Source organism: Drosophila subpulchrella, chromosome 3L (genome assembly GCF_014743375.2).
Source record: "Drosophila subpulchrella strain 33 F10 #4 breed RU33 chromosome 3L, RU_Dsub_v1.1 Primary Assembly, whole genome shotgun sequence".
Classification (NCBI taxonomy): Eukaryota; Metazoa; Arthropoda; class Insecta; order Diptera; family Drosophilidae; genus Drosophila; species Drosophila subpulchrella.
The window spans coordinates 12,295,025-12,317,144 of NC_050612.1; the positions used below are offsets into that span (position 1 = coordinate 12,295,025).

The 22,120-nt window shown below is 42.4% G+C and overlaps 2 protein-coding genes across 9 annotated transcripts; both read left to right on the plus strand.

Moving 5' to 3' along the window:
* The first annotated feature begins 1,333 nt into the window (after positions 1-1,333).
* LOC119553648 (insulin-like growth factor-binding protein complex acid labile subunit) lies at positions 1,334-10,519 on the plus strand. The gene is made up of 4 exons (XM_037864133.1): positions 1,334-2,258; positions 6,845-7,853; positions 7,913-8,111; positions 8,660-10,519. Exons 1-4 carry the CDS (start codon positions 1,966-1,968, stop codon positions 9,595-9,597), a joined length of 2,439 nt encoding a protein of 812 aa, XP_037720061.1. The 5' UTR covers positions 1,334-1,965; the 3' UTR covers positions 9,598-10,519.
* Positions 10,520-11,169: 650 nt separating this feature from the next.
* On the plus strand, positions 11,170-21,244 carry LOC119555672 (epsin-1). 8 transcript variants are annotated; one of them, XM_037867284.1, is made up of 10 exons: positions 11,170-11,616; positions 15,410-15,559; positions 16,084-16,172; positions 16,239-16,897; positions 16,960-17,632; positions 17,846-17,936; positions 17,999-18,270; positions 18,340-18,441; positions 18,680-19,222; positions 20,010-21,244. In XM_037867284.1, coding segments are annotated over exons 2-10 (2,490 nt in total). In that variant the 5' UTR covers positions 11,170-11,616; positions 15,410-15,558; the 3' UTR covers positions 20,070-21,244. The 8 variants fall into 8 exon arrangements, with proteins under 8 accessions (XP_037723212.1, XP_037723217.1, XP_037723215.1 ...); XM_037867289.1 differs by having other exon boundaries at positions 18,800-19,222; XM_037867292.1 differs by lacking the exon at positions 18,680-19,222 and adding an exon at positions 19,738-19,798 and having other exon boundaries at positions 11,171-11,616.
* Positions 21,245-22,120: the final 876 nt, after the last annotated feature.

Genomic DNA, 22,120 nt, shown 5'->3' on the forward strand with positions numbered 1-22,120 from the left:
CTTGAGATGATTGGACGCTTAAAATAGACTGGCTACGTAATCGAAGTATATTTTTATACCACCAGTTATAAATCACAGTGCAGTACAAAAATGTAATGCTATATTTTTGTTATTAGTCGCGGGTTGAATTTCCAAATTAATTTCTGAACCATGCTGTATGTAATTAAACAAAACAATAAAATCGTTCCAAGGTTTCTCGACAGTTGATAAACCTATTTATATTTAAAACCAACCTTCTATTTAATTTCTAAACGTTTTCTATTTTTATTTTAGTAATTTTTAAAACAATAAGAATTGGCTTTCTTTATTGAAATATAAAAAAGTTCTTGGGTCGATCAAACCCTATTAAATTGATGAACCGTGCTGTATGTAATTAAGTTAATCTTTCAGACGGCCCTAAACATAACATAATCGTGCCAAGGTTTCTCGGGAGCTTGCGGTCTGCATGGAAAACGGAGATGGATGTGCTGGACGGGCATGGGCATGGGCAACAGAAGCCATTCGGCTGCCGCCCCCCGATGATCCCGATGATTAATTGCATCCAGAATTGCAGACGATGAGGAGCAGACATCGTTGGCACGCGCAATCCGGGGAATTTGTGGAATTTGTGGCGAGCGCATTTAAGGCGCCCAGTGTTTAATTATGCATGCGGGCCCAGAACTTGCAGATAAATTAAGGCAGCGGACTTTGATGCATGGCTCCTGCTCCCAGCTTCCAGCTCCCTGCCCCATGAAATGCTTCATCGCTGTGGCGCCAATGGAAAATTTTCATTTGGCCCAATCTCAATTGGGCTGCCGAGATCCTTAAACAAGCCGGTTCCATTCAAACGCTGCCAACGAACCGATACGATCCGAAAAGTCATAATTAAAAACATTTCTCGGCGAGGCGAGTGCCAGATGTCTATGTAAAGGACAATTTATTGGGAGTGCGTAAGCCAGCGAGCAGCACATACGTATATGTAAGTACCAACATGTGTCCATGATAATATAATGATGCCCCATACATAGAACTAGGTTCCGAAGAAGTTCCCAGCAGCAACATCGGGGGGCCCAAACAAGATTGAGTTGCAGATAGAGATGGAGATTGATGCCTGGCGCCGAAAGAACAGGAACACATGTAATTGAGTGTTGTGGACAATTATAGCCGGGTCCCAAGTCCCCCAATTGGCCAAAAAGCCGCTCAAAGATCGCGATAGAGAGAGCCAAGAGATCGCAGAGAGTAAGACCAGCAGCAGCAGCAGCAGCAGCAGCGGCAAAGGCGACGCCGGCAGCAACAGCAGCAGAAAGCGGAAAGCAGAGGCACACACGAATCCTCACCGAAGCCCAGTCGAGTATTGTACGTTCTGGAGTAAAGACGTGATCACCAGCCCATTGCCATATTATATTCAGCGATACTCGCGGTATTCGAAATCAACAATTAACACACACAATTTTTTAGAAGATTAATATTCCGAGCATCGGCGATCTATATACAAACGGGTCAAGAGGTCTAGCCAGATAGGGAGAGGCGGAGGAGGAGCATCTCCAGCTCTGCATATCTCGGCCGTTAAGAATCGATACGATTCAACCCAACGGATCTTGAAGTGTGGTGCGCGTGTGTTTTTTTCAAAAAAATCGAAAGAAAACCGAAAATCTAGTGACAGTGTTGCCCTGAAATCCGATGCCAGCGGTTGATAGTATCTACAAAATCCTGCTGGAAAACCGAGCTGCAATGGAAACCCCCGCACACACGCATATGTTTGCCTAGTGGGTTATTTCCCGAGTTTTCCGTGTTTTGCCCGAGCTGCCTGCTCAAACAGTTGGTAATCCGCCGCCCGAGCGAATGCAACGTTTCCCGAGTGCCGAACTTGAAAACCCGTGATTTGTGAACAGCACCAGTGATCAAATAAAAGTGTCCCATCTGCCTGCCAAAGAATTGTGAAATTGATAGTACCGAGTGACCGGTCGATCACGATCACTCGACAAAATGACTTCCCTCGTGTACACCGTCCTCAACTTCGCCACCCTCCAGTGCTCCGTGCGGCCAGAGATCTCGCCCTGCACCTGCGAAGCGGGCAAGGCCTGGAACCATGTGGAGCTCTACTGCGAGAAACTTGAATCCTTCGACGCCGTCGTCAACAGCCTGGCCAATAAGCTCAACCCGGACACCCATATCGACCTGAAGATCACGTATTCACATCTCGAGGACCTGGAAATGAAATCTTTCACGGATATGAACTTCAACCTGTACAAGCTACGGATGCAATGGAACGGTTTAAAGTGAGTTGAATCATTGTTTCGGTTATATTTTCAGAGGGGGAGAAAAGTAGGGGTCTTTGAGGGCGTACTGTTTTTTATTTTATATGTAGATTTGCATGTTCTATGAATCATATTGAGGTATTTCAAATATTATCGCTTTTCGTATTAATGATACACAAATCGTATGTTGTTTCTATGTCTTCAAAGATTATACTATTGTGGATTTACTGATATACCTATATACAAGGGAGGACACAGTTAGCACGGAGATATTACCAAAACATTTTCAGTGGGCTTTAAGATTTCATAGAAGCGTGGGCCGTTTGCTGTAGAATGGGGTAGGTAAATTATTTATTGGGGAAATTTCCCTGCTATAGATTCAATCAAAATATCTTTGTTGGGGAGTTCAAGGTTACTAGCCGAGTTCCGCAGAAAGGCAGAATTTTCCGCTCGGCCGGCTATCAATTTAGGTTCCTTAAACCCAATAAAAACCAAGCGAAAAATAATAATGCAAAATGTACACAAATTTCAATACGCTTATGTAAATGCACGAAAAAATGTGCTCCTCAGATCGGATCCCCAGGTCTTGTTTACAGCCATATAGATACTAAAACAATAACAATGTCGTTTGTTTACGTCAAAGAGCCCAGTGCCGCCTCATTATCTATGGCTCAACTGGGCGAAATTGCGAAGGAGGTGGAGCTGCTGCAGTCGCATCTTAATTGCCGCCCAGATGATTTAATTTTTCAATTAGGAAGTAGCATTGAATTGCTGCAAATTACCAACAGGCTTGGGATCCGATTGGGTCCTATCCTCATACTCTCTATACGCTACCAACTAAACATCTATGAAGATTCCGCCGCAGCTAGAATCTTTCTTATTGTTGAATTGATACCTTATCATCGTCTTATAATCACCGTATACACATGTGTGTATCAGTGGGTAGGATTCTATTATGTACTTCGGCCTATAGATGGCTGTACACGACGTATACTTAATGCGTACACAAAATTGATAACTGCAGTTATTGAAAGCGTTTTTTCAACGGCGCCTGCACGTTTTCTCACTCTGACTCTGAATGAATTTCAATTCACTGTCGCATTGTCTTTTATATATTGGCAATTATAAATAACAAATATAAATAAATGCTCTTGTGGGTATAGAAATAACATTCGAGCCTATTTCATAAGCGCCTGTCGCGGGTTCATTGATATTTGGCTCTGTTGTTCTACAGCCAGTCTCGATTTTAAGCTAACTGTGAGTCATGATTCTTTGTGCCCCAAGAAATTCATTCAGCGAAAAGTATCCAACAATTCGACCCCCAAAAAAATGTTCAATACTGTATGCAAACACAAGAACGCGATTGGAATCCAAAATTCACTATATACCATTTTTTTTGGGTTTCCACCCGTTGTGGTATTGTTTTGAATCCAATTTTAAGAATCATTTAATCATTCATGTTTGCTTGAAAAATTAGCTGAACATTTCTTTATAAGCTAATCTTTATTATTTCATAGAATGTATTAAGAATTTATAAGCTGCCTTTATGATGAGGCTGATATCAAAATCACGTTCTTTTCTTTAATATATGTTTGTGATTTCAAGTTCGGTTAATATTCGGTAATTTTTGACGAAACCTTGATTGATTATAATTCGAATTACCAGAAAGCAACATTTTAGTTCTGGGAAAAGTGTGTTTTTAAATCGGTTTTACGGGTTATGTTATCGTCACTTCTAAGATTAAACTGTTCGATTTATCATCGTCCGAATGCAATTTGTGTGTTTGTATGTAAGACGAAATGATTTAATTACCCGACTTGATCGAATCAGTGTTGTGCACCATCTCCCCAATCGCCGATCTCCCCCAGAACCGAGAATCCGGCGGGGAGCGCGTGCCTCTGATGCCACTGCCTCCGATTCTGGCTACTCGGGGAACGCTTTTTACATTGATGTCAATTTATAACAATTGACCTATTGCCTTAATATCGCGCTTTGACCAAATCATGCCAACCCAGCCAGGAAAAGTACCGCTACCACCCATGCGTAATCGTATGCACTGGGAGAAGTTTCAAGGAGCGATTTTTTAAAAAATAAATATATAAACTATTAAATCAGTTGTGAAAATATTTTCACATTTTTTTAAAAACCTAATAAACAGTTCAAAAAAAAAAAATTAAGTTCTGTGTGGCGCCATGACGGGATCGTAACTTCCCAGAGCACTGATATGGTGCGACGCTCGGAATTCCCGAATTGATTATATTTTCGGCTTGTGTAGCTCTTTTAAAAAGTCATCCATTTCAGATGTCATTCCCTTTCTTTCTTTTCTAATAAAATATTAAACAGTTTAGTTATTCGGAAACCAAATCTGAAATAATTCAATAGTATTATAATCTGTGAAATTAAGAATTCCAATGATCTATTCAAATACACTGATAAATCCAGTCCGAGAACACTTCCCAAATCAGCTAGAATGTGGAACACAGATGAAAGTGATTCTTGATAAGAGCTACTATTTTATTCATTTCGTTGATAAACATAAAATCTTTATGAGTGGCGCCAAAAAATAATCATCTCAAGTTTATGATCATTTTTAACGATCGCCCGTAATCGAGGAATCAAGTAGAGTGTGGGCAACTACTGAATGGACGGACATAAGGACATCTGGTGGTTCGAATCTTTAAGAATGGGGTACTGTACGGATTATGTGGCCTTTTTGATAGATTGATGGCTTTGGTCTTGTGCTTGGCCCAGGCGATAAGAAGGTCTCATGCTCGGGGCTTACTATATGTGCATTATATGTTCAATAACTCGCAGATTTGTTTGAGGCTATTATTGCTCGACTCGCATAATTACCACCATTATCGGAGTGCAGTCACAACCCTGAGAAATGTGTGGGGAGTGTTGACGGCTTCACTCGCTGGCTGCCTGGCCATTGATTATTATAACTACTCGCACATAATTTATTCGGCGTCGGTGTCATATGGAATATTTCCAGCCGTTCTGTCTGGGCCCAAAAGCGAGATAATACAAAACGGATTGCTCAACTGCTCCAGGAAGCTTAGTAAAAATAACAGAGCATCCAAAAACATTACTCTAAAATGGAAAGTTCCTAGCTTGTTTGTTGTTTATGATTTTGGGTTTCTTATATATATATTGCTGGGGGGTACGGCACTCTGTTCTCTCCGTATTTTGTGGTCTTTGGTCCGGGGTCAGTCAAGAGCGAAGCAGGCAGTCCAATTGAATTTTATTATTACGCTCAATCAATGATCAAGGGGCCAGTTTAGGTCGTGTGACAATTATACCGCTGACGTTAAGGAATTGTGGATACATATCTCTGCACGATCGCACATCGCACATCGCACATAGCAAAGCATCCATCCATCGATCTGTCTTGATATCTATGTGCTCAAGTTCAACGGGCCCATTATGGATACAGTAGCCGAGGAACATCCATCTCGTCCGGCTTCTCTCATTACATAATCAAGACTTGACAAGCCCAGCTCGCAGATAAAGTTGCACTCCTCCCCGGAGCCGGAGCAATCAATCATGATCGTCTGGCTAAAAATAGAGCCTGCCAATCAATCTGATGCACCCCATCCCATATATCCCACATCCCATGCCAATAACGGGCGCCAAGGATGCACTTGGCACGCCATCCAGCCCAGTTCCCATCATGAATCTGCTGTTCTTGGGGGCCGTTTGGCGCCTCGACGGCGACAACTTAATAGCCACCTGCAGACGTCGATAAAGATACTGATCAGGTGCGGCGGAGCGGGTCGGGGCGGTTTCGGGGGCCGTAGCCCCTGATAAGGCTGCGTCATCAGGTCCAAAGATAGACCAGGGATGCGAAACATGATATGGGCCCGTTCCAAACTAATTACAGATTGGCTTGAATCACTGTCATAGCGTGAATCAGATTTAAGGGGCATTGCTCTCACATCATAGAAACCATTCATAAAATCATAAAAAAAATACTAGGTAATATGTTAGAAGTAGTAAGCCATCTGCCATTTAATTATGGATTTACAATGGGAGAAACAATCTATGTAACAATCTATAACTATAAACCATCCGAGTTAGGCCCCTTGTATATTACTAATATTGCTTTGCTCAGATTCTAAGAAATATAAATACATATACGCAAGAATTGCACAAAATGTCATCAGCGATCTTATGTTATCTACTAAACCAATTATTTTCATGATTACACTGGGGAAATACCCAACTAGACGAAACGTATCACTTTTTTTAGGGGTACATAAAACAGCAGTTCAACATAAGGTCCTTAATTTATTTTTCATTCTTCAGAAGTTGCTTCGATAGCTACACTTATTTAATACAACATAGTGTGTAAAGTCGTCTCATTCATTGTAAATATTTACCGAAGACTGTCTTTACTCAGGTATGAATGATATATTATATTATAATATTAATGTAAATATTATTCAGCATTTTAGAAAACCTCATCCGTTACGTAGCTAAGCTTTAACTAATCTTTACAATGTTTAAATGGGTAGATCTCCTCCTAAGAACATATCTCCAATCCGGAGCTCTCCTTCTAACAATACGAAATTGTAATGGATTTGTTTTGTTGTCTCTATTTATAGATCGCTGCCCGAGGTGCCGTTCCGCGGGTTATCGAATGTCACCTACCTAAGCATCGGCGACAACGAACTCGACGAGATCCCGAAGCACGCCTTGAGCCACATGCCGAGCATTTTGACTCTGGACATTGGGCGGTGCAACATACGGGCGGTGCAGCAGGAGGACTTCAGGGGCATCCAGAAGGTGACGAACCTGATCCTCGTGAGCAACATCATCCAGCGCTTGGACAGGGGATCTTTTCCCAAGAGCCTGTTGATCCTGCATTTGGGTAGAAATCAACTGGAGTCGCTCAATGGTTCGCTGCACGATTTGGAGAACCTGCAGTCCCTGTTCATCAATGCGAATAACATCACAACGCTGGATGGGGAGCTGCCGGATAGTAGCCAGTTGCGTCTGCTGATGGCCCACAACAACCGGTTGGAGCGACTTCCCGCCAATATGGAGGGAATGCACAGCCTGGAGACGGTGCATATACACTACAACCAACTGAGGTCCTTCGATCGCGTCTTTCGCAACGCCGTCAATCTCTCCGAGGTCCTGGCCGACAACAATGAGCTGGAGTACCTTTCCCGGGACGAGTTCGCCAGCTGCTCCAAGGTGGAGTCCCTGCTGATGGGGAGTAACCACATCAAATCGCTGAATTCGTCACTACTGCCTATTCTCAAGTTGAAGGTTGCGAACTTCTCTTTCAACGACATCGAAGAGTTCTCGATGGCGGAGCTGCATGGACTGCGTTCGCTTAAGACCCTCCTACTGTCCAGCAATCGCATCCAACGGCTGTTACCCGATCCCCAAGGAGTGCAGAACCTGATCCTTGTCAATCTGGACCTGGATAATAACAGAATCGATTCCCTGAATGGAGCCCTGGCCGGTCTGGGCTATCTGCGCATGCTCAATTTGGCCGGAAATCGATTGGAGCACCTCCAGGTGGGCGATTTCGATGGCATGATCCGCTTGGAACTCCTCGACCTCACCGGAAATCAATTGGCGGAGCTCAAACCCTTGGAAATGGTGAATGGCTAGCTCTGAATTTGCCATTTGATGTACTAATGGTATTGTTTTTTTTTCAGACCGTGCTGCCCAATCTGAAGGTCCTGAAGGTGGCGTACAACAATATAACCAAGCTGGAGCAGGACTTCAAGGGTCTGCCCGTGCTGTGCCAGGCCAACTTGACCAACAACCAGATTTCGACCATATCAAGTGAACTCGTCACCAACACGCGCTGCAAGAATCACAATGTTCCCGGAAAACTGGAGATACATCTAGATGGTAGGTCATCAATAGGGAAAATTTAAGTTGCATCTGGTTTTCTTAAGAAGTTTGTGGAGAGATCTTATAAAGCTCAACAGTTTCTTAAGATTAAAATTAAATATTGGTATTTTGGATAGCATAGGGGTATTATTTTCTTTACTTATGGGTATATTTCTTTTGTCTCTACTTTATTTATTATTACTAATTACTATTATGATAAGTCAGTTTAAAAGCGAATGTTCTTATCGATCTTGCGTTGTTATCTAATACTAATACCTACTATGATCTCATGTATTACTTTTAACGTTTGTACGCTGTTTTGTAGTTCATACCTATTGATTGTTGATTGAGGGCTTGGTAATAAAAGAGACGGCCATTTAGCAGGCGTTTTTACTTCATTAATAAAATATTCCTATAGAAAATGCGCATCTAATCAATTTTTAATAGACCTAAAGTTGTAATATATTAGTTTCGTGTTTATATTTACTAATTTCAACTTAAGCTACGTATAATCTTAATGATCTTGAGAACATCAATTCAACTAACCTTATCTAATACTTTTCCAGACAATCCCATAATGTGTGATGTGCGCCTGAACGAGTTGTGTCGCCTGATGGCGGTCCAGGAGGCCCGAATCCGAGGTAGATCCCAGTGCTTCGAGAACGACCAAGAGGTGTGCACCGTGCTGCCCATGCTGTACAGGGTGGACCTGCCGACGCTGGTGCACAACCTGAAGCTTGGAGGCCGCGAGGATACCAAGCCGGTGATGCAGGTGCTGGTGCCCATCAAGACGAATAATAAGCTATTGCCGCCGATTCTCACTCTGGGCAATGAGGTGATCATTGGCACCGCACTGGTCAGTCCGGTGATTGCTCCTCTGCCGGCACCACTCTTGCTGACCACCTCCACCACGCAGACACCGCCACTGCCACTTCCCGTGGAGACGGAAGTGGAGAAGAACGAGTCCACCACGGCGAATCCCATTACCACGAGCAGCACAGAGGAGACCACGACCACGACCAGCACCACGACGACCACTGAGACCAGTAGCCAGGTGGCTCCAGCCGAGGAGGTGATAACCACCACGGCACCCACCACCACGACCACCAGCACCACGACACCGAAACCCAACGAAACGCTGCCCGTGATTGTGGAGCTCCAGGAGCCCAATCCACCGGCCACTCCACTCAACCAAACGGATGTCAGTGTGGCCCCGGAGGAGGCAGTTCCCCCAGCCGTTCAGGATCCCCTACAGCAGGAGCTGGAGAGGGAGCGGGTCCTGGAGCGCGATCTGGACCACGAGGCGGTGGCCAAGACCGAGTACGAGACGGTGGAGTATATACCCAATCTGGTGCAGCCACCGGTGGATGCACTGACACCGCCGCCCAGCAAGGCGAATGCTTTGGAGGAGGACTCCGAGTCCGTGCACTCCAACTCCGTGCACGCAGAGTATCCGCACGCGGCGCAGAGCCTGCAGATACCGGAGGAACCGCCGGAGGAGTGAGTCCACCACACTGGGGGTGTTAGGCTCCTCGGGGGGATTCCCCGAATAAAACATATTATTTTACTGTAAATCGCAGACGGACGGAGGAGGCGGAATCGATGGATCGATCGATGGAGGTCGGGCGGAGCAGCATGCAAACGGCGGAAGGAGCGAGTCTCGGATTTGTATGCCTTAAGTTAACTTAGTTCTTATGTTTTATTTAAGCCATCGCTAAATCGAACAGTTTGTCGGACCGGACGCTTTTTTGTTGAGTTTTTTCGTCGATTTCGAGAGAATTTCGAAATCAGGACAAACGTACGAGGACAGTCTTATGATTTAAGCTTATTTGTTGGGGGCTCAATTTCGCGTATGTGTGTTTTGGCGTTGGCAGGTGGTTGCTTCTCGGTTTTTAATTTCTCGGATTTTAGCGAAAAATACCCCAAAAGAATTCGAAAAAATGTAGATCCTTAGAATTTAAAAAATCAACTGGAAACATTTTATATGTTCCTAAAACTTTCTATCGCAAATTCATAGAAGAAAAAAGATTTTTTCAAACCCATGAAATTGAAAACCGAAAAACAACCAATGGAAAAGGAAGGTGGCGATATCGAATATGCAACTGCAAATACACATTATCTATATTTAAAAACTGTATACCCATACGAACGTTGAACATCTACAAGTAGGTACTTAGAGTTAAACGACAGCAACAACAAATCGCATCGAGCTAATGTTTATAACGAAAAGCACTCACTCACATACACACACACAAAAACACACACACAAACACAACCGTAGCCGTGCACATGCACAAACTGAAAAAAAAAACGAATAAAAAATGAAAAACGAGAAAAAAATATTGTTATCAATTCGTTAACAAATGAGAAAATAGATTTTAGCGTGTAATTATATGAAAATGAAAATGGTATTCTAAATAAAATCGTAAATAAAAATCGAAATTCTAGGTGTTCTTATTTTATGATTTTAGGAATATTATTGAAAAGGGAAAAAGACGTTACTTGTCTTTAGTGTCGCCATTTTAGAAATATGTTAATGGTTGATGTCGGAACTTAAGTAATTAAACCACATAGGAGAATTTTGTTTAAATTATGAAAATGTTGGTGAGTATGGCGAACATTAATAAATGGTTTGAGTCCACGCTATCTAAACTCACCACTCTTTGTCTACATTGAATTCAAATTGCAAAACTTACTAGGGCAGTTTTAAAATTCTATTATAATTGCTAGTTTTAAAAGTATGTTTAAAAATACTAGTATTTGGAATAAACAAACATTAAATACTGCTCAATTACTTACGTCCCAAATTTAAAGCCGGTCTCTTTCGAAAACGAAGCGCTAAGCTAATATTTTATACAATTACTAGCTAACAATTATTATCTTCAAATATTGTAAAAGAATGGACAATTAAGGACTTGACTTATGTATAAAAAAGTTAACAGTGCCCAGAAACTGGAGTGAGAATATGGCGTTAGACCATGTTGGCATGATGACCGCTTGGAGTATTTCTGGTATATTTAAATACCTTAACTGGTATTTTTTAATCAGCCGGTATAAATGCTAGACACACCCATGGTCACATTGCAAAGCGAAGAGAAGAAAAAAAAGAAAGAAAGAAATAATTCCAAAATTCGAACGACTCGGACGGTGCAAAGGGTAAATAAGCTGTATTAATATCTTCGCAGTGCAGTCGAGACCCCCGAAAAGTCGAAAGAGTGCCAGGATCTTGGATATCCGTATCGTGCGCGCAGCTCTCCTGTTTTTTCCTTTTGTTGACGTCGCATTGTCGTCATCGTCATCTTGTGACCGTGTCTATTCGAGTCCGAAAAAGAAAGAAAAGAAAGTCGTAAACTATAGAAAAGAAAACTAGTTGGGGAGGAGGAGTCGCACACACAAACAACAGACACACACGGAGCCCCCCACTCACTCACACACAACTAACCCACTCACACACACACACACACACGTACAGGCGAACTGCAGTGAAGCAACGAAAACAACAATAAACACAGCAACATTGCAGGTGAGCGAAAGAGTAAGTGGGAGGGGGCAACAAACATATTTCTCTGTCTCTCTCTTTGGGGATTACTTTTTAAGAATAATGATTTTCGTAGTTAGAGATCCCCCTAAATGTAAATCCCCGCTAACAGTTTAAACTATGTTTATTGATAACGCTTCTTCTTGTTTTTTTGTTGTTTTAATTTGATAAGTGCCGTTAGCCGGTCGAATGATTAGTCATACATAGTAATTCCAGGGTTGCCAGGGGCGTAGGTGGAAACGGGTTTACGTGTGCAAGGGGGGCGTATGAGTAATGAATGAAGTTTCGCACTTTTGGGCCCCCTTCAGTGCGTCTGTGTGTGTGTGTGGGCAGTTTGAGTGACACAAATGAAATCTAATCGCATTTCTGACTCGTTATCACACACACACACAGCCACTAAAAGCACCCATGTACACGTTAGTATATATATTTATATGGCACCTATGTAATGTACGCCCGCATTTACAGCAGATGCAGCAAGCCTGGAAAATGCAACACTGACGGTGGGTGGGGAAGGGGGAGGGGCCCGGCGATCATGTTGCACAGTGGGCAGCATCATCAAGCGAACAGTCACCTTCGTCGTCAGCGGTTGACCTTTTTCGCCGGTCGGTGATGCTAATAGAAAAACATCTCAAAAGCACAGATAACCGTAAACCAAAAGCAAACATTTGGTTAGCGAAAGAAACGTATCTTCAGACAGTGGAAATTCCATTCCAAATATATTAGGCAGATAAGCAGAAGTTTAACAGCACAATATTTCTTAAGGAATAACAAAAGTATCGAAATATAATTTTTATAGACAAAAATTCATTACTCATTAAAACGTATACATAAGAAATGTTTAAAGTGCGATAACATATTTATTTTTTAAATTCTGAATTGAAAGCAAAAAAACCTTCGCAAATCTTTTTCCATTCAAAAATGAGAGCACACACAAATCTGATAAGACTTTAATGTTTGTTATGATCTTTTTAAGCGTTCCACATTTTGTTATTCGCAATTTAAAGACGAGCTGATTACTAAACTGGTGTGATTTCATTTAAAGGAAAGGTGTACTTGCAGTTTAATTATCTGTTAGATACTACACATTTTCTAGAAGTACAGGACTTACAAGTCAGTGTTTTTAAGATTTTTCTGAATTTAGAATAAAGTTAATAGATGCTCTTAAAACCCAGGTTGCTCTTAGTTATAAAAAATTCTGAAAAGAAAAGCTCGCCAGATGGTAAACAGATAAAATATAAAGCAAGAAGAAAAATGCTATTCAAGGAATACAATCTTTATGGGGTTACTGACAGACTTTCATCAATATTTCACCTTAGCGGAAACATGCTAAACGCCTGACAATAATGCACGTCAAACAGCCTCGTGGATGTGGAATATTTTGCTCGCCTTTAATTGCTTTTAGATATAACGAGCGATCCCAGAGTGATCAGTTCCATCGCACATATCAATCGGGAAACACATAGTACGGAGCACCGGTTCCTTTTCAGTTTTCAGTTCTGTTCGGTGTTTGGAGCTGTTTTTTGGGGCTTTTTTGCTACGTTCATTGAACCGCTGCCGTCAAGGCTCTTTGCCTTGAAACAAAGTGATTCGCAACTCGTTCAGCATTCTGTTTGTTTTGATACCCACACAGGCGTACTTATATTTTTGGCAATAAAACGGCGACGGTTGCCGAAAGTCAAGTGCAGAAACACAAAGAAAGCTCTATTGCCACCCCTCGTCCCCTTGGCTGCCCTGTCTGGCATTCAATTTGCTCAAGTTCAGGCAAGCACCATGACAAAAACAGACCAGGAACCACCACCCCGCACCACCCAGTATTTCTTGCACTTCATTTGCGTAGTTTTTTATTTTTCTCTGCCGTCTTACTGCGCGACATTTAATTGAATTATTTCGCCTTCTTTGGGGCTAAATGAAAACAAACAAACAGCCCTTTTTCACTACGATCGTTGTCTGCAGATCGGTCAATGAATTTTGCTCCCCGGATACGAGTATTCCCCCACATTATCACTCGGTTTCTCACATAGCTGGAATACTTGTGGAACGGGTTTATCTGTGAGTTACAGTTTCGAGGCGGTTCTCGATGGAGTTTCGCCGCTGCCGGCTCTCTTCGATATGTGTCAAGTGCGTTGTTTACACGAAAAATAAACAAAAATAAATAAAACTTGTCAGACGGCAAAAAGAACGGTGGTTATATCAGAATCAACAATGATTCTCCACTTATAAACCAGTTAATATTCGCTATTTAACAGTCTGCGACTCTTATATACTTTTTTTATATACTTTTCCTTAGGTTTCTTGGGGTCAACTACTATTTAATTGCTATAAAAACCAGTTTATTAGTTCAAGTTCCATCTTTTATAGTTTTATAACAATTTCCAAAGAAATTAGTGTACAGATAAATGGTATCTATGAACATTTTACACCTTATCGTGGCCCTTATAAAATGTGGTATTCGCTTATCAAAAACAAAATATTTGTTATATATATTTATTGCCCGATAATATATTTTTAATAAATTTGATAACCTTATAAAATCTTGGAAATTACTTTATATGTAACACACGCATTGTGACAAAATGCGGGTTTATCTGCTTTTGCCAAAAACAATCTTTAAACACGTCGTCTTGTTTGGTACATATGCACGTAGTTATCTTATCTGTAATCAACCCAGTTTGCAACGGTCAGCCCGTTGCAATATACATATAATCGGATTTCTTTATGGTCAAGAACCGCATAATTCCAAGTTCTCTAACAATTTTTGCTACCAAATCGATAACAATTTGATTATACGGAGTGCACTTTTTGCTTTTAAAAATAGACCTACACCGCGAACAGGAAGGGGAAAAATCAATTCATTTGCTATAATTTCTCGCTGTGGTTGCTGGCTGCTATTTAATGCATAATGCAGCTTGGTCGCAGAATTTCCATATCCAGACATGGCCGTAGACAATAGTCTGTTCACTTTTGATTCTTGTTGCTGGGTTATTTTGCATTTTTGCGGCTTCTTGCTTCGGTCTGCCATGGGTTAAGTTCAAGCAAAGGCGTTTGAGGCAGTGGGGTTTATTAGCTAAATGAGTGAGTTTGTCGGGGTGCTTGAAAAATGAAATTCTCGAAAGAGGTCATGCAGAAAAAGATAGATTTTCCAGGAATCTTTCATTTATTTTATGTTCTTTGCGTTATTCAAAGTACATCTTAAGTGCCGTTTAAAGTATACCAAATATTTAAGCAAACCTTTTCTTTGTAGTTGTAAAGAGTTAATGTTTATTTGTAAATAAATTTTTCTTAAGGAACATACTTTGTAGTATTATTTATGTACAATCGTTTTTTAACTTCAATATTCTTTCTTGGCTGTTATTCGTACAGTGTATTGCCCAGTCGTCTTAAAAATGTTAAGGAATATACACTTTCCTGCGTTTTGTTTTATTTTTTCGCCGTGTTGTTTTTCCCTTCTGTCTGCATTTCGCTCTCCCGCAAATTGAATTATTTCTTTTAGGAGGCCAGGCCTCTGGACTGGGCATATCTAGTATTCTAAGGTCCGGTGTGGTTTTTAAAGCAGCGTTTTAAACTCAGAGGCTTCTATTTCTGTTTTTTTAAGTACGCTTTCACTCTTTGTTTGGTCCCCTTGAGTTTGGCATTTACTTTATCTATTTTATTGTGTGTTTTGCACCATTGCAACAACAGCAACAACCGACATTTGACTATATATAAATATGTATATCCGTATGTGTACTCTTTTACTATGTATTTTGATTGTATTTATCTTGTATCTCATATTTAGCTTGCTTTGGAGCACTTAAACAGCAATAAACATAAACCAAAACGATTAAAAAACAAAAAGTGCAAAACAATCTGTAGCTTATACAAGCAAAAGCCAAAAGTTTCTGTATAGAAAATAAAAAGCAAAGTCAAACGCAAAAACAAACGAAAAGTAAGTCTCAATGTCAATCACATCCCATCTACCTTCAACTTCTTTTAATAAAAAGCATCGTAAAATAAAAATGGGATATATTAAAACGAATCGATTCGATTTAAATTCAAGTTTCAACTCTCACCACACCAAGCAGCAACACAGAGCAGCAAAACTCACCACACAGATCACGTAACACCATCCACATAGGTTCCAAAACCCACTGCAGCCGATTTGTCTTCACCAGTTTCCTGTTTCTGTTTGTTTTTGTTCAGATTTTGTAATCCGACACATATTTAACACTTTTAATCTCGGAATACACTTCAGAAAACTTCACAGAAACTGTCAAAAAATAACTTAAATCCCAAATTCACGCCACACCTATTCGCATCCACATCAAAGCGGGACTTTTCGATAGCAGAACTTAACCCGAAAACAACCTAACCCTTCCAACAATCCACCCAGAAACCCCCTATTCCGTTCGAGGGTAGGATCGACAAGATATAGCCATGCTAACACCCGTTTCCATCCTTTTCGTCACACAGTGAGAAAGCAAAAGGACGATATGCAGGTCAATGTCGCTGGTCTGCGCAGAAACATCAAGAACCTTGCGCACAACTACTCCGATGCTCAGGTGAGTGATATGATTGATCTGCATAGCCAATATTACAAAAACTAACCCAAGTCAATTTTAAAATAGGTCAAAGTGCGAGAGGCCACCTCGAACGACCCGTGGGGTCCTTCTGCCGCCATCATGGGAGAGATAGCTGACCTCACGTACAATGTGGTGGCCTTCTCGGAAATCATGCAAATGATCTGGAAGCGTCTCAACGACCACGGCAAGAACTGGCGCCACGTCTACAAGGCACTCATCCTGCTGGAGTACCTGATCAAGACCGGCACGGAAAAGGTGGCCCAGCAGTGCAAGGAGAACATCTTCGCCATTCAGACGCTGCGGGAATTTGTCTACTTCGAGGAGGGCAAGGATCAGGGCACCCATGTCCGTGAGAAGGCCAAGCAGCTGGTTAATCTCCTGAAGGACGACGAGCGGTTAAAGAACGAGCGTGTGAAGGCGCTAAAGGCCAAGGAGCGATTTTCCCAGCACCCGAGTGGTTTCGGCAGCGATGGGTACATTGACGGGCCCTCGCAGCGGGATCTACCACCGGGCTGGCAGGAGGAGCCGCCCAAGTCCGTATCCGAGCTGGAAATGGTTCGGCCGCAGACGGCTGGCGAGGAAGAGCTTCAGCTTCAGCTGGCCATGGCTATGTCACGGGAGGAGGCGGAACAGGAGGAGGCCAAGCGGCGTAGCGATGATGTACGTCTGCAACTTGCCCTCAGCCAGAGTGAGCAGGATTTCAAGTGAGTGAAGAAAGAGAAATAATATTCTTGTTTCGATGCTAATTAAGTCGTAATTTTACTAGGGATCCAAATGGACGACCTATTCCCGCGCCCAAGAAGGAGGAACCCCAGAGTCATTTGCTAGATCTGCTGGACATTTCGCTAGGCGCCACGAGCATCTCGAGTCCACCGCTGGGCGCTGCAGGCGGCGCTCCAGCAGCTGTGGTAGATCCCTGGGCCACTCCTGGTCCCCGAGCTCCCAGCCAATTGTCCGATCCCTGGTCGGGTACTTCCTCGCCACAAGTGGACCCCTGGAATCCCTCCGCTGCCCCTCGTACCATCATGGGAGCCGGAGTGCCGATGAGCTCGGCGCCATTGGGTGCAGCAGCTGGAAACGATGCATGGGGTGGTCGCACCCAGTCGCCATCGGTGGCCTCGGGCTCCTCCAACGAGGGCTGGCTACAGACCAATGGGAATGCCAACCAAAACGGACGTGGAGCCACTCCGGCGGGAGCTCCAGCTGAAGGCTGGTTGATTAAATCACCTGCTGTAGGAGCTTTGGGAGCTGCACCCGTGAGCCATGCGGCAAGCAATGGCAGCTCATCTGCGGATCCTTGGCTGGCTGAGCCAGCAGCATCAGCGGCAGGAGGAGCAGCAGCTGGTGGTTTGGCGGATCCCTGGGCGGCAGGAGCAGCACCTCAGGGCGCGGGTGGCCTAGATGATCCCTGGAAAGCCCTGGGAACAGGCGCCATCAAGGTAAAGATTCTTTGGCATATTATAAGATCAAGCTTATCTCTAAACCACGGTTTTCACTGTAGTTATATAGTTCAATGCTCTTCATAGATAATTAAATTTAATATCAGTTGTCTAATTGCATTCAGCTAATTAAATTATAAAATCAGATTTTTCTATTTATTACATTATTGTAATTCAATTACCAATAAGTCGGTCTATTTATTTAAATTCCAGAAACAATCCCCCGAGATTGACGAGTTTGACTTAATTACTAACCGGAACAAGAGTGAGCTAAGCAATTCCAACGCCTCCAACAACAACAATGGTAAGTATTTCATAGAACACTTGCAATCGCTTTCAAGCTTATCGCTGAGCAAACATTTTCAGCTTCTCTGCTCGACGACATGGATCCGCTATCGGCGAACTACGGAAATGGAGCCATAAACAGCAGTGTGCATCCGTCGACGGGAGCCACGGCAAAGAAACCGCTGAAGGATGCCCATTCCTTCCTCGGCGAGAACTCCGCGCTGGTTAACCTGGACAATCTGATCAAACCGATTGCGCCACAGACGCAAACGGGTAATCAGCCGGCATACAATCCCTTCAGCGATACCGTGATGCCACCCAAGACGAATCTATTCCAGCAGCAGCAGCCAGCCGTGAGTGGAGTTTTGGATCTGATCTTAAAGATGTAGATGAGCTAATTGGATTTTGTTCACTTTCTGTAGGTGCCGTCCATCAATCAGCTGAAGCAGCAGGCTCCCTTCTCAGTCAGCATGAATCAGGATCCCTGGGCGCCCGTAATGGGTGGCGTTAGTGCGACTTCACAGGTGAGTTGCCACCACTTGGAGGATTAAATGCGTCTGCGGTGTTAGGGAAACTACCTACTTGTACTTGTATCTTAATTTTTGTATTGAGGTTTAGCTGTCTGATGATTTATCGATATTTCTGTTTACTTTTTGAAACTATCTTATCATTTCACGTGTGCATTTTGTTTCCTTTTACTATCGTTTGTCCCTCTGTCATTTCGTTTTGAGCAACTGTTGCATGCGATACCCGATATCCTAGCCAAAACTTCCGCCTCCCGTGCGTCCCACTAGCCTCAATTTGGGGCCTCCGTCCGTGGGTGAATTTCAGCTGTTGAGTGCGTTTAGTAATCCCATCATTCCCTCCGCCACCATCCTCCAGCCACAGCAGAATTCGCAGGTCTACAACTCTGCGTACCAGAGCAATAGCAGCGCCAATATCCTGAGCAACAGTAACATGAATAGCTCCACCAGCAACAGCACCATATACAGCAGTTATGCAAGTCCGAGTCCTGGCATCGATGGCATCCGCAACATGGATATATTCACCGACCGTCCATACTATAATAGTCCAACAGCACCTGCTGACGAAACTTATATGTACAATGGCACCAATAATAACAATGTCAACAGCAACTATGGTACTCCCAGACTTTATTCAAGCTATGCTGCCAGCTATAGCAGCGCCCTATCCGACTCGCTGGCCGAAACCCCGGGAATTAGTGTGGCTCCCATGGGCTTTGTGGCCGAGCCTGTCATGAGTTTCGGTCCCTCGTCCTCGGCGGCCAACAACTGCAAGCTGGAAGTGAGTGAGGTGCCGCTGAAGTTGTCGTTACTGCCAATTCACTACTACTTCCTCTGCCAGAAGCTGTCGTTTATTGTTTAGCTTGCGTTTATTTGTTCAGTTGAAACCTTATTTATCTTGATTTACTTACCCTTTGTTTGACTTGCAAGTATGAGAACTACGAACTGCCAACTGGAGAGCGTAGCAAAGGAAATAGCATTCTTCGGTTGAAAAATATTTAACTCCTAACTACCATACTCAGAAAAAAGGTTGTACATCGTAAATCATATCATATACTCGTAATACACAATTTTAAGTTTCGATTCTAAATTCTTAAAAACTATAAATTACGTGAATTTTAAAGAGAATATTTGTAAATATATTTAAATATGCATTTTTTCTGAGTAACGTATTAAAGACCATTAATGCTTAACTTTAAATAAGTTTCCTTTGCTGCTCCTCTGAAAAACATACGCATCTTAACCAGAAACAGCTCTGCTAAAACCCAGTTGATCCATAATATTTTCTAATTGTAGCCATCAATGGAGGCTTGGACGCTTAAATAAAACACATACAATATGCAATAAATGCAAATGGGTAAAATGTTTTTCGAATGTGCATGCTCCGCTATTTAACTCGTAGACTCTTCCCTCTTAACAAACTAAAAACATTAAACCTGAAAACTAATCCCTATAGTTGGCTCAACTAACTTTAAACTCTGAATGTAGTTTGCTTGTTTATCGCAAATTAGCTTTACGCGAACCCAAAAATATCGATCACCTACTTATCCATCCCTTGAACTTTCCAGCAAAATAACAACATGCCGTGGATAAAGCCGGAAGCAGCAACAAATCCGTTTTTGTCGTAAACTGGAGCCGATCAATCAAGAGCAATGTGTGCAGGAGCAGCAGCGGGAACATCAACTAAGGGAACGTCATCTAATCAAGGCCTGGCTGGTGTATATGGAGATGTCCAATAATAGCATTAGCCACAATAGCAGCAGAAGCAACCAATTTAAGCTCTACATAACTGCAAAGAGAAAAATATGAATTAATTAATAAATTATGTGTAAGGAAGTATTATTAAAGTGTAAAATATGTGATGTACGTGAGAGAGAAAGCCAAGATCCAGCGATAGAACGTGTGGAGGAGTAGAAACAGCAACGACACCCAGCCAAGATGAGTGGAGAAATCTGCCGATTTCGCGCAGGAAGCTTACATTCAAACACAACTTGAGTCTAACACATTTGCAATAACTAAACCTGTAAACCAGCCCATAAGATAGCATAAGGCATCCCCAACGCCACTCGACTGACTATGAAATTATTCTCCCTACCATTCACACACTAAATCTAATGTTTTTAAAGCTCATGGGTATATTGTGCCCCCTTTAAGTTGAGTGGTCGTCGAGGATGGCCGACTGTCAATCTTCAAGTACTTCCTTAGTTGATCACTTACTGTTAATTAAGTTGTATCCTTGTTGAGGCAAAAACCAAGAACGCAAAACCGGTAGTGGGAAATCCGATCGAGTCCAAATGAGAGATGCGAAAATGAAAACTAAAAAATTGTTATATAGCTTTAAAGATTGCGTCGGAAAAGAAAACATGTTAAAAACAATGGTAAACAATTTATGTGTGCTTGTAATTGTAAATTTTTTACGTTCTTATTTTGTGAAATTTATTGTGCGCGCATGTTGCAGAAACCAAATACAATTATTAATGGCTTTTGGCTATCGATTTTTAAACACATTTTTACGATTTTTTCGAGTTGACAGTTGATTTGTTTGTGCATTCGCTTTTGGTCCACCTTCAAGACACCAATGCATACACGAGTTTGCTGTTGAACATTTTTATAGTAACTAGTTTAAAATTTACAACAACCTTTGAACACATATACAAAGAACAAGATTAATTACAAGAGCAAATCGAAAACTAAAACAAAGGAAAACAAAACAAAATGATGGTATACATTTAGGCTAGAATACGTAACGAATTGTATAAGCGTAACTTAATGATAACAAAATATACATATACATAAAAGAGAAGTCGATTCGGTGTGAACTTATGCTTAAGAGATTTACATGCCTAACTAGCAAGCGTATACACCCCTTAACGCTGATACCCTTTTATATATATGGAAACACACACCTCCCCCCAAAAACACACATACACTTGCGAAAATGCAAATTTTAAGCATATTTTCATATTATTAAAATTTTATTTTAACTAAAAGAAAGCGAAGAAAATCCATGTAAAAGTCAGACCACTTTTGATGCTCCCATTGCACAACTAAGCGGGTGGCGACTGAGTGTGCCAATGCCCGGGGGCCTCCACTTGACAGCCAGCGCCAGCATTCAACACTTTGTTGGGGCATCACACTCATGTCGGATACATCGGGCAAAGGCAACCCCAAGCCCAGTTCCAACCTGAATCCCCGATCCCAGCAGCAACGGCAGCACGATTATGTTAATTTCGGGGGCCGCCAGAGTGCAGCATTAACGGAGCACGCCCACCGCATATGGCAGTGATATTTTGGCCAGCTGGGATTGGGATGTGGCTGTGGATATGGATTCGGGATGGGGCTGGATATGGATATGGATTGCTGGATGTGGCTGTTGCGCAAGTGGCCAGCTAGCTGGCAGGCTGGTTTCGGTTTTGATATTTGACATGCGCCAGGGGCCATCAGGAAACTTCGTTTAAATGAAATCAAAATGCACAAATACATAATTTACACAAATTTGCCGTCGACCGGCGGTACGAGTTTATCGCCTTGGCTGGGCACGAAGAAAGAGCGGCTCCTCAGATGGCTGGGAAAACGCTTGCGAATTGTATAATGCATCGGGTATTCCAGGAGCGATGAGCAACCAGCAGATCCAGGAAGAACGGACTTCCGAACGGGGTGATGTGAAAAGTGGCACAAT

Coding starts and splice junctions, on each gene's coding strand:
- LOC119553648 (XM_037864133.1), top strand. CDS start 1,966: ATGACTTCCCTCGTGTACACCGTCCTCAACTTCGCCACCCTCCAGTGC. Junction 2,259..6,844: donor ATGCAATGGAACGGTTTAAA/GTGAGTTGAATC, acceptor CTCTATTTATAG/ATCGCTGCCCGAGGTGCCGT. Junction 7,854..7,912: donor AGCTCAAACCCTTGGAAATG/GTGAATGGCTAG, acceptor TTTTTTTTTCAG/ACCGTGCTGCCCAATCTGAA.
- LOC119555672 (XM_037867284.1), top strand. Junction 18,442..18,679: donor GCGTTAGTGCGACTTCACAG/GTGAGTTGCCAC, acceptor CCGATATCCTAG/CCAAAACTTCCGCCTCCCGT. Junction 19,223..20,009: donor CCAACAACTGCAAGCTGGAA/GTGAGTGAGGTG, acceptor TGAACTTTCCAG/CAAAATAACAACATGCCGTG.